Source organism: Squalius cephalus (assembly GCF_949319135.1).
Source record: "Squalius cephalus genome assembly, chromosome: 14".
Lineage (NCBI taxonomy): Eukaryota > Metazoa > Chordata > Actinopteri > Cypriniformes > Leuciscidae > Squalius > Squalius cephalus.
The window spans coordinates 28,703,892-28,720,890 of record NC_137135.1 but is presented as its reverse complement, the minus strand read 5'-3'; the positions used below and the strand labels follow the sequence as shown (position 1 = coordinate 28,720,890).

Sequence of the window (16,999 nt, the reverse complement as noted above, 5' to 3'; positions counted from 1 at the left end):
CACATATGACAGACTAAGCCAAATCATAAGACTAGGGCCTTTTTCTCTCTGTGAGATGAATAGTAAAAAGGCTGCAGCTTTTGTTTAAAATACAAAAGCCCTGACAATCATGTGCTCTGCTTTATTCCAGCAATAATGGCTCTTTTATTTGACCTGAAGGCATTGGTTGATATGATGTCGATTGGAACCCTCTTCTCCTACACACTTGTGGCTATTTGTATTCTCATTCTAAGGTTGTATTCCCAGCTCTGCACTTCCCTTCTAGCATCATAATGCAAATCTTTGAAGCTAAAAGTGGTTTCTTTCAAAGGTATCAAGAGACAGCTTCAGAGGAAAATGATTTGCGCACACCCACAACCTCCATGTTTGGGTTTTTGAAACCCCCTTCGTACCCTTCCAAAGAAACTTCAAACACTGTTACAACCTGCACAGTTTTTCTTGGTGTGTAGAAACCCTTACCATACTGAAATTCTACAGAAATCGCACAAAAATGTGACCTCAGGCAGCAATATAAGCCAACTTATTTCATATCTTTGCTTTTGCAGTTGTGTTGGTGCTTATCCTGTCACTGCTGATGAGCAAAGCTATCAGATCTTTGTTGTTGCTGGAGATCTGGAGTGTTGTGAGTGTATCTGTGATCCTGGTCATAATCTTCTTCATAGTCTTCATTATCTGGAGGCAACCCCAGAACCCAACCAAAGCCTCCTTCATGGTAAGCAGGGGACTTATAAAACATATAAGACTTATAATATAATATAATATAATATAATATAATATAATATAATATAAGCACCTAATTTTATAAAAATATATATATATATATATATTTTTTTTTTCTGTGACCACAGGTACCGTTCTTGCCTTTACTCCCTGTGGTGAGTGTGTTCATCAACATTTACTTGATGATGCAACTGGGAGGAGACACCTGGGTTCGCTACGCTGTGTGGATGGCTGGGGGTATGTGATGCAAAATATGAAATATGCTGAAAGTCAAACCCAAATTTATGTTTTAAAAATATGTAAATATATGTCGTTTTTTATGCTCAGGATTCCTCATATACTTTGGATATGGAGTGAGGAACAGCGTCCAGAGACAAAGGTTACTCAGCAGTCAGGTCACCATTGAAACCATTGAATCCAAATCTGATAAAGATAGACCAAAATAAAAGTCCTTTGCACCTGTTACATCCGTCAAGTAGATGCCTTTCTTTCTTTCTTCATCTTTTTACTAGAGCTTGCATCATATTTGCAGTGAAATCTTTTTATACGTTTTTTAATAAATGAATAAATAAATAATAATTCTGAATCTTCAAGTTGACTATGACATCTTTTATTAAATTATACACCACCGTTCAAAAGTTTGGAGTTTTTAATGCTTTTAAAAGAAGTCTCTTATGCTCACCAAGGCTGCATTTATTTGTAAAAATACAGTAAAAAGAGAAACATTTTGAAATTATATTATAAAATTATATTTTAATATATTTTAACATGTAATTTATTCCTGTGATGGAAAGATAAATTTTCAGCCGCCATTACTGTCCCAGATTGGTGAGATCTATAACGCAGTGTAACTTAATTAAATAAAACAAAGGAGTATAATTCTCAGCACAAAGATAATCCAAAAAAGGCAATGCAAAGTGTGCATGAAACAAAAACAACACCAGACAATGAAGGCTGAGAGCAGAAAATGCTCTCTCTTTTTTTTTTTTTTTTTACAGAAAATGAGAGCATTACACAGAGAACTAAAGATTAAATTAGTAACAGGTGTGAGTAAATCAATGATACAATGAATAACCATGGCAACATTAGATGAAAAACATCTAATGTTGCCACATTATGGCTGCGTTCGAAAGGGGCCTGAAAATGCAAAACTTTTGAAAACAGGATACAAAGAGCAAGATTTTTAAAACTATACCGTCATCGTTTTCATGTAAACTACAAAAAAGTGTGAATTTGTGAAACTGGTGATGTAATGCTCACACACAGTCTATAGGCAGGTAGTGTAACAAAGTGAGGTCGCCAACTACTGGCCTGGCAGCATATAATACAGCGTTTTTTTTTTCATTTTCGTGGATCCGTGTGAACTTGGATCGTTGTTGCCTGTACGTAAAAAAAAGCAAAGGAAAAACTTTTCTTTATACATTACTCTAGACATATAAATGTATTTTTTGTAAATATTGATCATTTAAAGCAACTTTGCTGAACACAAGGATTAAAAAAAATCATACTGACCCCAAACATTTGATTGGTAATGTATGTTCGGGGGAGAATTTTTTTTAGAGAAAAGTTTTTTTTAGCATGATTTGAGTAAAAGAAAGAACATTTATGGCATTAACATTGTCAGATTTTGTTGTTAATTTTGATGTATGTAACAAAATGTAAGCTTGGCAAACTTCAGCCTCTCCTCATTCAACTTGTACTTGCATAACTAGAAAATCGCTGCTCAGAGGAGTTGCTGAGTGAACTGATGTACCCTTAAGAGACTTTGATCTTACTTTTTAAATATGAGGGCACAAAAGAACAATAGTACCATTCACAAAATCCTACCTGTGGCACACTAATCAGATTATTAAATCAAACAGAAAAGCTCAGAAAACTGTTAAATTCTGCGGCAAAGTCCGGGCAATGAGTTTATAGGCCGATACTATGTTATGTAATTTGTAGTGCTATTGCATTTATGCATCAGATAAAATATCGATTCGCAATATGTGTGGATCAATTTTAAGTTTACCATGTAGTCATTAGCAAAGACAAATTTTCTTGTGACAGACATTTTCAGAGCTAGCAAACCTTAGACTGATGGCTCTGAGTTTTTACAGCTAAATAAACATTGTCTGCTTTTTCAGTTGGATGGCCAGTTCTCCTCAGGCCCTGATTGGTAGAATGAACACAGAAAGGATCCATTGAGTGTAACCAGAGGAATTTAGGGTGTTCATGCGACTCTCATAAACATCTGACCCCTCGCTCACTCGGTTCCTCCTGTACCGCTACCTTTCTAATTTTCCCTTCTCTGCGTGTATGCTCAAGATCTGGGAACGTATACCAGAGTGAACTAAAGTGTGTTTGTGGTCGCTGTGAATATTCTCCGCCATGAAGTGGAGGGTGGTGCTCTTTGCTTTTCTTGTTTCTCTTTTGATCATTCAGTTTGGTGAGTATCTTACCTCTTAAAGAGGCCACATTGTACATTAGATATGACTTTAAGTTACAAAAGGAGATGGAGAAAAACATTTAACTGTACATTAAAGCAATGCATGTAAAACATTTCAAGTTGCATATAAAATACCTCAATGTGATCATTTTTTTGGTGCACTCAAGTAAGTTTTACCCTGTTTAAAATGTTGTACACTTGAGAAATGTTTAAAAATCATGTACATACACACACACACACACACACACACACACACACACACACACACATACAGAGAGAGAGAGAGAGAGAGAGAGAGAGAGAGAGAGAGAGAGAGAGAGAGAGAGAGAGAGAGAGAGAGAGAGAGAGAGAGAGAGAGAGAATAATTTCGGTAGCATAGTAAGAGTAATAACTGAAAACTTTTGCAGTGCATGATGCTGTATCCACACCACTAGGTGTCAGCATAAGTTGTTTTTGCTGTTCTATTTCAATAGACCACTTTAGACATTCTACTAACTATAGGTAACTTTGCTACTACATGTCAACTACCAGTCATTAGAGTATTAGTAGACTGTCTGCTTAATATCTGCTAACCTGTTATTTTGATGCTCCACAACAGACGTTCTATAAGTAACTCAATTGATTCTGCTAACACTAACCCTAAATTTAACCTAACAGTCAACTAATATTCTAAGGCCTGGTTTCACTGACATTTAGGACATTTAAGTAGCTTTTATAAACGTGCCTTAGAAAAAAAAAAAAAAAAAAACAGTACTGGTTAAATTTCAACAGTGTTTCAGATTGGTTTGTCACATGAAAAACAGGCATGTGCCAAAAGGTTGAACCTGACCCGAAGACCAAAGCTGAGAAGAGACCAAATGGAAAGTCCAAGACTGTGAAGGGGACAGGAAAGGCAACCTCTTCCAAACCTAAAGTGAAAACCACCCCTGTGACCCCTAAAGAAGCCCAGACGTACCTCACCCAGGTGGTAAACAAGGGAAGGTTCCAGAAAGTGGGCGACACGCTGACTGTCCAGGCAGGGGATGCGTTAGAACTGAGGTGTAAAGGAAATCCTGTCCAATGGACTGTTCCCGCATATCTGGAAGAGGATGATGAAGGACGACTCAGGTATGAGCTAACAGTGACAATTAATCTGTGATCACATTCGATTGAATTAGTTTAGTTCAATGAATCAATTGCTGTTTTGTTTTTATTTATTTTTGTCCGTATTTTTAGGACAGTTCAACATGAACGTTATGGCACACTGATATTGGCAAATGCAACAGCAGCAGATACAGGGGAGTACACCTGCTATCCCATGTACTGTGAGGAGAAAGACTGCAGAAAACAATATGACAAAGGCGTCAAAGTCTTCATCTTTTTCTCTGGTAATATGGAAATGAAATGTGATGAACAGCATGTAAATGATACAAGTATTCTATAGGTAATTTTATAGGCAATCTATTGTGGTTTGCCTCCCACAAACTCAAACTGAGTCAGATTTTAAAAGGTGTGTATAGTGTTTTCCAGCCTTTAGTAGCCTATCTATATTAAAGATGTATATTAAATATTTTATTTTGCCTGTGGAATACTTGGTTCTGATAGGTTAATAGCATTATTCAGCATTCAGATATTTTCAAATTTTTCCTCAACTGGCATCATCTCAATTATCGATTATAGTAAAAGTGAACTCAGAGGACTTAAAAATAACTATAATATTGTTGCAGTGTTTGCCTTATTGCTTTTATACATTGCAATGAACTATGTTTTTTCTTGGTGGAAGCTTTAAGATAATAATATGAAATAATAACAATAATGCAATAAAATAATAAATGCATTAAATATTACTGAATAAAAGATCCCTTCGCCATTGTTATACTATTATAGTTTTTAATATTTTTAATAAAAATTTGTTTTATACATTTTCAGTTTTAGTACAAATGTTTTGTCATTTTCATTAGATGTAAAATATTTCTAGTTTTTATTAAGGTTTAGTTTTTACATATATTAGTACTTCAACTTAAACTATACAAATACTGGAACTGTTTTTTAGATTTTAGAATGTCTGACTGAACTTCATCCTTTATATGTGTACTATCACAATTTGATGAACACAGAGATGACAATTGTCCTTTGGTATTTCTCTCTTAGACCCTCAGGAGTTGTTTGTACCTTCCTCTGATTATTACGAGGTCATTCAGCTTCGCACTAACTGGCCCACCGTCCTGCCCTGTCAGGTGACTTCTCCGCTAGCAAAGGTGAATTTACACCGGGAATTTCCTCCAATGGAGGTGAATGTGGATGGACAAGAGATCTCCTTCGACGTTAAGAAGGGCTTCACCATTCACAGGCCGAAACAGTATCATGCTGGCTCTCTCTACTGTGTGGCAAGCCTGGGGAACCTTCGCCAGAGCTCAACCAAGTACATGCTCATCTATGTCAACTGTGAGATTTTTTTCTTAATGCAGTACATTGCATGTGAGTATATAAATCAGATTGCAGAAATGATTTCAGAAAGCCTGTATATACCCTTGCAGATCCAGCCGCCCCTCCGTCTCCTGCGATCCAGACCTCCTCTGACACTGTGGCAGTGGGACAGAATCTCCAGGTGACATGCACTGTGGTGGGAGAGCAGAACGTGGTGGTGGACTTAACCTGGGAATATCCTGAACAAAAGGTTAGATAATAAGTAAACCAAATAACTACACGCAGTCTCACAATATTTAATAATATTTTAAATATTTTTTGTATTTAGAAAAACAGAGATTTTTAAATAAACCCTATAAAGCCTGATAGTTCCAACATCAAGAAAATCAAATTTATTGAAGTTGATAGAACTTTTAGACAAAATATATAATAGATAGGAGGGAAAAAACACCTTAAATTTATTCAGTAGCCCAAACTGAGCATAAATATGCAATTATAGGTACAGCTTCTGCTGATATTTATATGGCCAAAAGGTCAAATTAAATTCTGATAGCTTGTAATGTATATCAGTAAGATCTTTAAAACACTATAGCAGACTTTACTTTCATGAAATGCATATAAACGTATATGTTTAATCTATTAGATTTCACAACAAAAATATATACTAAAAAATAATATACTAAAATATAAAAGTAAAAACTTTTACTTGCTGATCAGATAGCAGAAGGCAAGTAGCAGATTGTGTACATGTTTTTAATTATGTTGACTTTTTATCATGTTGATAATTTAAATACTTTTTTGCATTGTGCAATCAAATGTGATACAGCAAACTTTTGTAAATTAAATAAAAAATAAATACAATTTTAAATTGAGCCCATTATTTAAAATATTTATTTTAAATGATTCTTTTTATTTTTCATTATCAGATTGGGCGCCCGATGTACACCCAGGACAGCGTGCAGACAGTGCAGGTGGACGGGCAGAACCGACAGCGAACTCAGGCGGTTCTGCTGGTGGATGAAGTCAGAGAGGTTGACCAAGGAACGTACACCTGCACAGCTCAGAACCTACAGGGTTCACGTTCTGCATCCACCTCTGTCAAAGTGCAGTCAGCACGAGCCAACACCACCAAGCCTAAAAGAAACCAAGAAGCCCGTCAGAGAAGTCCCACAGAAACCTGAAAACCTGGATATTATTTCTTAGTCATAACATGCACTACTAAATGGCTGTAAATGAACAAGAATGTTCCTCACAGAACACTGTATTTTTACTTCTGTGTAGACGCAAGCCAGATGCAACAGTTTGTTTGTTTATTTTTAACGCCATGCAAGCATCAGGGCTATTTACATGGCAAACACAAGTTCAATATCACAATCCATACAATTTTAATTATTATAAAACATTTGAACTTGACATAAGATAGAAAATCTAAAATACATTCGGGTGATACATTGTGAAATAAACATAATAAACATGTTTCTGAATAAAAGCATTTTCTAGCAGTATATCATAAAAATGACAGTCCGCAGATGCAACAGAGCAAATCGGTAATAGTGCTTAAATTACACACATGTGCACTACCATGGTTTCACTGACCCTGCTGCAAGAAAGCAAACGGGATTGTATATGTGAGAATAAATATAATCTGTGCACAAATTTACAATATGACAATCAAACATGCAACTATAGAAATGCTGGCATAAATGGATAAATAAAAAAGAGGGTCTAGAGTGTTTTTTAGAGTCTATTTAACAACATAGGCAAACTAGGCTATTTACACATTTCTAATATTGTGCAGTTTTGAATCCTGTACCTACATGTTTTTATATGAAAATAAAACACATATGCCAGCTTCTGTTTTCTGTGATCAATATAAACTATTACTATTATAATCAGACTTTATAAAGCCATTGTTTCTGAATCAAACTGAATCCCAGAAATACCACAGCTTTAACATTACCATCAGAGGGTGACTTGTGATGTTGAAAACACAGGACAGATGCTGAATCCGCAAAAGCGATGTGTTCGTATCATCACAACAACCACTGGCATTACAGCTCATTAAACCCCTGACTGTATTTTAAACCCCCAAGTATTGATATTCATAATGGGTTAGCAAGCCATTGTTAAAAAAACAAAACATGTTTATTCGTATTTTCTTGCATAGGTGCACAGCACTTTAATAATACATTGTAAGTTCAGTAAGCTAGAAAGCTAAACCTCAGCATATTACAATGATTTCTGAAGGATCATGTGACACTGAAGACTGGAGTAATGATCCTGAAAATACAGCTTTGCCCTCATCTGGAATAAATTACATTTCAAGATAGGCCTAGAAACAGCTCTTTTAAATGGTTTTACTGTATTTTTGATCAAATAAATGCAGCCTTGGTGAGCATAAAAATCTTAACTAATCCAAACTTTTGACTGGAAGTGTTTTAATCCATATTCTGTGCAAATAGGCAGTCGTAACGAACCAGATTCCCCAGTAGCTGATCTCCTTTCACTCATTTACTGTTCCTTAAATGAAAGCATTCCGGACGTCTGTCTTCTATCCTCAAAGGGCAGGAAGTATAGTGTGCACTCAGGTGTGTGCCCGGAGGCTATAGAGTCATCAGAGAGCAGTAATGACAGGCCGATGTCAGTCGTACTCGGTATAACAAGGTCTGGGGGCCAGATATGAGTCTGTGTCTAGATGCATCTGATTTTGTAAGAGTTCTGTGAATAATTATAACAACCAGATGTGTCAGGGCTTAGGATACACCTCTTTGATCATGTCTATTCTGTTTATTCCCATCGGAAGTGCATTATCTGTATAAACTTTTTATAAAGCTGATGCAACACAGCACAGCCTTAGCTTTCATTTGTGCTTCAATTTACAGATAAACAGCAAAAATGAAGTCTACCTTTTCATATTACTATATATTATTACATTTTATACCATTGGTTTGGGGTCAGAAAGATTAATAAATACTTTTATTCAGCAAGGATGCATAAACTTTCACATTGTTGTTACACAACATTTCTATTTCACATAAATCCTGTTCTGAACTTTCTATTCATCAAAGGATCCATGTTTTCAACACTGATAAAAATAAGAAATGTTTCTTGAGCACCAAAGCAAGTACTAGAATGATTTCTGAAGGATCATGTGACTGAAGACTGGAGTAATGATGCTGAAAATTCAGCTATGCCATCACAGGAATAAATTACATTTTAAAATATGTTCAAATAGTTATTAATTACAGTTATAAATAATACCAAATAATATTGCACAATATTACTGTTACAGTAGCCAATGTTTGGTAAGCCTTGGTAAGCAGTCTTCTTTCAAAAACATTAAAAAGCTTACTGACACCAAACTTTTGAACGGTATATGCCTAAAGAAAGAAAGAAAGAAAGAAAGAAAGAAAGAAAGAAAGAAAGAAAGAAAGAAAGAAAGAAAGAAAGAAAGAAAGAAAGAAAGAAAGAAAGACACATCCAGCAGTTCCTTTATGTAGTCTCCAGGTGTCGCTATAGAGTCGCTGTGATAAATGACTGAAGCCTCTCCAGTGTAGATTTAAATCTCAGAGAGGGAAACCGAAGCGCAACATTACGCTGTGAAGGACTCCGATATCAGATCATCTCCGTCGCGTCTCTACAGATCACTATCGGCGCCGAGGAACATCTCTCTATTGTTTTCTTCTAAAGCAATCTAAAAAAAATCTCTTGCGATCCAGACGGCAGTCTCATTTGTCTTGTGACTGAGCGCGAGCAATTATGGTGAGTTCTGCTGTGATTTAAGAGAGTGTGTTTGCACTTGCTGCAGTGCCTCTATATAGACCGCCACATATAGGCTAGGCTGTATGCACATCTTAATGATGCACATCGCTGATCTTTATTATATAGAGAGAGTATGTGTGTGTGTGTGTGTGTGTGTGTGTGTGTATATAATCGGAGTTTACAGGTGTCTTTCAGGTTGCTTACACTGGAGAGCTGCAAAAGAATTTCACGTAGCCTACTATGCGTAGGCTATGTTAGAACATCTAATGTAGGCTAATAGTACAGCATAATTGGACAGCAACAGAAAATATTAAGAGTTTTATATATATTTACTTTTAAACAAATGCATGAATCAACTCATGTCATATATCTGCTTAAAATAGACATAACTCTTATATAACAGTATTATTTTGTAAGTCATGGTAGCAAGTTGTTATCTTCTCAGAGATTGTATATTCTTACAGATTGGTATGCATTCCTAGCAGGTCAGTTCCATTAGAGTAAGGTCACTAAGAAGTTTTCTCAGCACTTAAGAGGTTGCCACAAACCATAAAAAGGCAATTTGCATAGCTGGAGTGCAGGCTGCCCGTTCCTGTCATCTGCTTTGGTGGTCGCGTAGCACTTGGACCCCCATCTCACTCACTCTGCAGTGTGCGATGTGTTTGCAGGCGACTGTTTTGAAATGTTTGGGTGGGAGCCCTTTCTCTAGACTCCAGCTCTGCTTTTGATGCCCTGAATTTAGGGACAAAAGGTTCTTCTCTGCTAGTCAGTAACCTTGGAAACCAGGGGCCATAATAGGACCCCTGACCTATGGAGTCACTGCCCATTGTGGGAGTGGCTCTCAAGTGGAGCTGGTCAGAGGGCGTGAAGCTCAAATCTCCTTTCAGTTGCAGAATGTACAAACGGGGTGTCTAACAACATAAAACTGCACTTAGGGTGGCTTTTAGACAAGGCGGTTGGACGGCTGTCAATGGATTGCTTCTTGTGCAATTCACTGAATGTTCTCAGTGCATATGCAAACAGAGCAACCTAAAGAAGCCACTGGGTTAGGTATTTATTTTTAGGGGTTTCAGCTGTTCTGATTTTGCAGCAAACACATACATGACAGCTGTCAAATGAGACGCAGAAGCTCAAGTCCAGGCAAAGAATCTGGCACAAACTGTCATGCCATCCTTGACCAGCACTGCTGAATTTATCATTAAGTAACTGCTCTGCTATTCTGGGCAAGACATAATAACATTAGCTCAACCAATGGCGTGAATTTGGGGTGGAACTATTTGTCTGACAAATAAACAAAACAAAAAAGCCAAGAGGAGTGTTTGAAACATGTTTGAAAAGGTTTTTTTTTTTTTTTTTTGCAATACTTCTGGATGACACTAGTGGCGCAGAAATAACACAATTCACTTAATGATTCTGGCTCTATAATGATTCGAAATGAATCTGCAGCAGTCAGGTGGTACAACTAGAGCTCTACGTTGTTCGTGTTCATAATTATTGTAATGTTATGTGCTTTAAGGCATGAAGTAATTTAGCGCAGTCTCTTTGCAGACTGCTGTGTAGCGTTCATGTGTTTTGAAGGAGGCGTGGCTTTGGACCTCAAACTTTTGCGTAGAACTAATTTGTCGTAAACATTAGGAGAGCAGGTGTGCAGCAAGGAAGGCATCATTCAACAGTATCAGAAACTACACCTTGCTGGTCCTGCAGGGCTTTGGCTCAGCAGCTAAACCGTTCATTAGCATGCCATCACTTCACCTGTTTATGCTTCTACCCTGTAGCCCTGTTGTTTTTTATAGGCCACTTAATACTTGCTTTGCGTCACTGAAACCTGTAAACCCCAGTAGCATTTTGGGAAATAACTAACTAAAAAGTAGCAACAGTTGACAGTAGTTTATCTATTTTCAGAATACTGTAACTTATCCAGTAACAAACTACTTTTAGTAGTGTAGTGCAGCAAAACAGCACATCAGTGTTTTGAAATATTGCAATATTTCGCATAAATATTTAGCTATAAAAACGCCTAAAATACCACACAGGACTTCTGCACAGAGATTTGAATAGGTGAATCATTTTTCTTCTTACAGTAAAATCTTTTTTTTTTAATTCATAAGCCCTCCTTGTTTTTGTGCCAAAAAGTAGCTTGAATGTAGTTAGCTAGTAGCTTTGTTTGTAGTCTTTAGTAAGACTTTATGAGTAGCTACCGTTTCAAAGTTGCTTCCCCAACAGGGTGTTTCAGGTTGCTCATAACTACATTCTGTAGATACCTCCAGCCACAGGACTTTAGTGAGGACATTGGGCTTGTAGCATAGCTGAACCCATGGAAAATTAGCTAATCAAGGTTGTAATCATCCTGCTGATTTTTTCCTTCTCTTCACCTCTGCTTGCTGGCCTGCCCCAGTGGCTCATCTGACACTGCGTAGAAAGTCGGATTAGTCTTTCTCAGGACAACATCACACACACTCACACTTACCACTGAGATTCTCCTTTTGCCTTTAGATCCTTTTATCCCTTGAGAGAAGCGTCTGTCGTTGTAATTAAAGATTTGTGGCTTTGGAGAACAAATAGAAACTCTGATCCTGCACCATATTACCTCTGATGCAAAATGATGAGGACGTCATTAAAATGTACTCTATTTTAGTAATGTATCCTGCTTGGCCAAAAGTCATCTGGACTATGTTCGCCTTTAAGCACACACTGTAGCTTTGTGCTGATTCTTTTGATATCATAAACAAACCAAGTGCTGATTGTGCTCTTGTAAAGTGGTTCCACAACAATCTTTTGGTTTCACTGAGAGTGCGAAACATTTCATTGGCACTATCATGTCTATCCAGCGATCTACTGCTTAGAAAAATGGTCAGTTTCACCTTCACTGCCATTGTGAACCTTTTTTGCTTAGAGGTTTTGTTAAAGTTTGATGGCAAAAAGAACTGTGTAAAATAGTCTTGACAGCCAATGTTTATATCAAGTTTCAGTTAAGAACATTTGTATGTGGGGTCTATTGTTTACTGAGAAAGAAGAATGCAGTGGTAGTTTTTTGTGGCTGTTGGATTGACATAATTATGTAGGCTAATAGTCCTCTAGGTTGCTAACACAAAGGATCAGTTTTATTTGTAATAAGAATTTGATTTGGCTTAATTTTGCTACCTATATAACAATTAATTAAAAAATACAACAAGGCCTGTCACGATTATTGATTAATCAGTAGTCTGATGGTTGTCAGCTATTAGTCTACCTAATTATGTCAATCTAAACACGATTATTTTAGATAACCGCAATGATTTCGCAGTTTCAATTTCAATCATATTTTCCCATCCAAATAAGGAAAATGTATGCGCTTAAATGCCATCGAATACATGATATTGTGTCTTTTTTGGTGTGGTAGGGAGAAGTATATATAAATATTAGGGCTGTCAAACGATTAATCGCGATTAATCGCATCCAAAATAAAAGTTTGTGTTTACATAATATATGTGTGTGTATGGAGTATAATTATTTTCTATATATAAATACACACACATGCATATATATTTAAGAAAAATGTGTTATTTATATGTAAAATATTTATATATAATATAAATTATATATAATATAAATATATATACACAGTATATATGCAAATATTTCTTAAATATATACATGCATGTGTGTGTATTTATATATAGAAAATAATTATACACCGTACACACACATATATTATGTAAAAACAAACTTTTATTTTGGATGCGATTAATCGCGATTAATCGTTTGACAGCCCTAATAAATATATCAAATAAATGATTTTTTAGTTCCATTTTATTTGTGTGCAAAACATTTAACCCCAGGTTGCGCCAGGTGGACTTTAAGCTGCAATTAGAATACTACATGTTGTTTTGAATGAAATTTCTGTACTAATGAGGAAGTAAATAATAATTTGTGTGAAACTTAGTTGATATGGTTTCATTTCCTCCTCATCAAATCTCATGCAAATCATAAACAGAAACCATGTCAGGGTAATATCGATTACAGCACTTTGTTTCCATCACTCAAATATTTTTCATAGCATTAAACCGGTTGTAATTCAAAACTACCTGGAAATCAGTTTGCCGTTCTTTCTCTCTGAAGGTATGTTGGGCTGAGGAGTCAAACTCCTGTACGTATTGTTTCTTTTTATAGCTGTCTAATGGCTGCTCTCTAGAAATGTTGTGTAGTTTTGAAGCAGTTTGTAGTTTCTGAACATGCATCTAGTATAGAAAAAGTGTAGTGTTTGTTTGGGTTTGGAGTCGGTTTGTAGGTTTAGGTTTAAAATGACTCATATTTGCTGATGAAAGAGGTGCTATGACTTTTCTAAGCAATTAAGATAGCTTTTCATATCTATTCAAGGTTACATTTCTTCTAAGGAACACAAAATTTTGGTTTGATGATGGGCTGAGGCTGAGGAAACAGGTCTGGCTCAGTTGTCTCTCATCAGGTGTCAGATAGATAACTGAGAGCAGGCTTAGACTTGTCTACCTTACCACACTACACATCCTCATCCTCCTTGTGCTCTCTTTCTTCGTTTTCATTTGGTACTCCTCCTTCTTCTGTCATCTCGGGAAGGCCTTCTCCTGCCAGCCCTGGCAATGGTTCAATTTATGGAATCTTCTAGACTGACAAGCCTGGAGGGGAGAGCATATGCAACACTGTATTTAAGAAACATGACTGGGGCACAGTAGTGTTTACTCATGATAAAGTCTGCTTTGTCCTTCAGTAGCTATTTATTTTTATGTTTGATCTCTCAGCCAGCATGCCAGTGAATTAACCCTCATGTAAACATGGCCTTTCCAAAAATCTCCCTCCCAGAAAAAACATGTTTGTCTAGGTGATCCTTGGCCAAGAGTGACGTACTGTACTTTGGTTAAAGTGTATCATAAAAGTCAGCTGAGGCATTCTAGAGGTGAGATTTGCCCTTTCTGAGACCTGTAACAAACTCCCTTATGAGATCGACTGATAATGTATCGACCAATACCAAAAAGTTTTTCATTTGAATAATGAGGAAAATATATAAGAATGTATGTTTATATATATATATATATATATATATATATATATATATATATATATAGAGAGAGAGAGAGAGAGAGAGAGAGAGAGAGAGAGAGAGAGAGAGAGAGAGATCTAATATACTGATACTGATACACATGCGCGTTTTCCACTGTTTACATTCACTTAAGACATAACCGACTATGCTTACTTGGATACTGTAATATAGTCCACTGAAGCCGAGCTTTTTGAGAACCCAAGTGCAGTTTTTTTTTTACAAAAACGTGATTTAACATAAAACAAGGGCATGACATTGCATGAACGCAAAACATAAACATGACGCTTACCAACAGAGGTTACACGAAACAATTGTTGACAATGACACATGGCAAACATGAGGGCTTAAATACACAAGGACAAATGACAAGACAAGGGACCCCTGTGAACAATGAACCAATGACAACATGACAACACAGAACACATGGCTGGATCACATGACAGACATGAAACAGGAACATGAAAAAAACCAACTAATTATGACATATCAATCTATGGGCGGCTCCCGACGCCCAACATGAAACAAAACAAAACATTATAAAGTCCAGGAGGGCAGTCTTGGGCGAGAGATGGCTGGGGGAACAGGGCTCATGTGCTGCAGCCGATGTGTGTGCTGCCCACACAATCAAAATAGCCGTGGTGACTATGATGAGTGCTGTATCTTCCGGAGCTGACTCAGGTGCGACGGCCATCTTGTCCGAAGACACAGGCACGGCAGGCATGACGTGAACAGTCTCTGGCTCAGCAGGCATGAGATGAAGAGGCTCAGGCTCATACCTGCCGAGCCTGAGCCACTTCATGTCATGCCTGCCGAGCCAGAGACTGGCTCATGAAGAGACTTGGCAGGCATGACGTGAAGTGACTCAGGCTTGGAGGATACTGTGGGATTGCGGGGCTCCTCGTCCGCAAAGCCCACAGTAAATGACGAGCCGCTCAACAAAAGGGCGAAGTCATATTCCTCTAGGGAAAAATGGGTTTTCCCCCCAGGCATCTGTGAACGAATGGGTTCATTCAAACCCACTCGCTATTTTTTGACTATTTTGTGTGAATTTGTCCGCTCAAGTGCAATAAGACGTGAAAGAGAGCTCAGTTTAGTATTCGCTAAATATATATTAATACATAACAGGTACTGGTACAGACCTATATATAAATTCAAATTAATGGGTCTCTAGTCAGTCACGTGGATACCACAAGAAACTGATTCATTTGCTCCACAACATTCTCATGTAGAACAAGCCCCCCATTTTATTCAAGTGTCTCCCACCAGCATGATGTAATTTGACGCTGTGGAGAGCTTTCCAAGGCTGCCTGCATGGTGTAGTGCACAAAGCCTATTGTTTAGACACATTGCAAGATGACAACACAATGTGTTTCCCACTGGTCACCAGGTTTTGCAGTGATCCTCTGAACTTTTCCATCACAAACAACGTTCAATTCTTTGGTCTAAAGCACTTTCTGTATTCTATTTGGTTCCGCATTAGCAGCATTCAATATCGCTGTCCATGGCACAAGTAGTGTCCTTCACATTTGTCACAGAACAAGGAGAACAGGTTCTTCCACACCGGCACCATAGAAAGGCGCGCTTTCTTTACAAAAGGGAGAGAGGGGTGATCCGTGTAGCGGTGGCAGGAGAGAGTAACCAGAGACATTCCCAGTGGTTTTCCTGGCCGTAGTCTGGCAGCAGGTCCGTGGGAGTGAAGGAAGAGATGTTTAACTGCTGATGGGTAATTTGGAGCTCTCCTCAACGGCATTAGGAGGAAATCAAATATATGTGCATTGACTGGAAGAAAAGAGAGCTACGGCAGCAAGTTTTCCTCAGGTGAACATCTTGTTTTGCATTTTATTTTATGTAGCCGTATTTCATTGTAAAAAAAAAAAAAAAGCTTCTCTTTATAGTGTTTGTACCATCATTAAATAAGAACCGGAGAGGTTGTTTGTCTCCAAAAACTGCCTCGCTGTGACATTCAACTCTCTCTGCCTCACAGAAGGCTCTCTGCATCATAAAAGATCCTCTCAGCATACAAACCTATTATGGTTCGCTTGATTAACTTACATTCTGTTTACTGTCAAGAAAGTTGTGATGTGAGACTCTTTGTAGCCTTTGGGAAGCTTATTTGCAATTGAAATGCAATTCACCAATTTCTTTAATACTGACATCAAATGAAAAAAACTGGATTTGCATTGTTGTTGTTTTTTGCCAGTACAAGTTACATTCTCATTCCCTGCAGGGGAAAAATTGTAATTCTAAAAACTATTGCGCAAGCGTGGCATTGTTCAGATCCATGCTTTGTGTTTAGAGACCACTGACAGGGTTTAAATCTTCCACCTCATGGTGTGATAGATGTGTAAAGTCATAATTAAAGGCTACATACAAATTAAATTAAGTTATGGCATAAAATAAAATAATTCTCATTCTCATCCTTCAGTTCTAAAAACAAAACAAAAACATGTTGACATTGATGCACTTACAATGGCAGTCTATGGGGCGAGACACTGGGATAAATGCTACAATTAGCACTGCTTGGAAGCAATACTTAAACATAATACATGTTAACATGTTAATTCACTCAATAATAGTCTAACTTTCACATGGAAGGCTACCAAAAAGTTTACAAATAACATTGGTCCCAT

At 37.2% G+C, this 16,999-nt stretch overlaps 3 protein-coding genes across 5 annotated transcripts in view; all 3 read left to right on the top strand.

Moving 5' to 3' along the window:
* The window catches only part of LOC307171165 (cationic amino acid transporter 2), a 6,666-nt gene extending 5,353 nt beyond the window's left edge, over window positions 1-1,313 (top strand). For both annotated transcript variants that reach the window (XM_079892630.1, XM_079892631.1), the window contains 5 exons: window positions 131-233; window positions 311-441; window positions 546-712; window positions 849-957; window positions 1,048-1,313. In XM_079892630.1, coding sequence (XP_079748756.1) covers window positions 131-233; window positions 311-441; window positions 546-712; window positions 849-957; window positions 1,048-1,166 — 629 coding nt within the window. In that variant the 3' untranslated portion in view covers window positions 1,167-1,313. The remainder of the gene's footprint in view (window positions 1-130; window positions 234-310; window positions 442-545; window positions 713-848; window positions 958-1,047) is intronic.
* Window positions 1,314-2,905: 1,592 nt separating this feature from the next.
* On the top strand, window positions 2,906-7,405 carry LOC307171166 (platelet-derived growth factor receptor-like protein). Its single transcript, XM_079892632.1, has 6 exons — window positions 2,906-3,148; window positions 3,952-4,255; window positions 4,364-4,515; window positions 5,279-5,572; window positions 5,665-5,804; window positions 6,481-7,405. The coding sequence occupies exons 1-6, from the start codon at window positions 3,091-3,093 to the stop codon at window positions 6,733-6,735; spliced, it is 1,203 nt and encodes a 400-aa protein (XP_079748758.1). The 5' UTR covers window positions 2,906-3,090; the 3' UTR covers window positions 6,736-7,405.
* Window positions 7,406-9,121: 1,716 nt separating this feature from the next.
* Window positions 9,122-16,999, top strand: part of n4bp3 (NEDD4 binding protein 3) — a 28,546-nt gene continuing 20,668 nt past the window's right edge. The window contains exon 1 of one of the 2 annotated variants that reach the window (XM_079892497.1): window positions 9,122-9,316. The gene's annotated coding sequence lies outside the window, so the exon portion shown is untranslated. Of the gene's footprint in view, window positions 9,317-15,950; window positions 16,188-16,999 lie in introns of those variants that run through there. The other variant, XM_079892498.1, reaches the window with a different exon arrangement.

Excerpts from the sequence above, each read along its gene's own strand:
- LOC307171166 (XM_079892632.1), top strand. The coding sequence starts at position 3,091 with ATGAAGTGGAGGGTGGTGCTCTTTGCTTTTCTTGTTTCTCTTTTGATC. Across the intron at positions 3,149-3,951 it reads TCTTTTGATCATTCAGTTTG|GCATGTGCCAAAAGGTTGAA; the intron begins GTGAGTATCTTA and ends CATGAAAAACAG. Across the intron at positions 4,516-5,278 it reads AGTCTTCATCTTTTTCTCTG|ACCCTCAGGAGTTGTTTGTA; the intron begins GTAATATGGAAA and ends TTTCTCTCTTAG.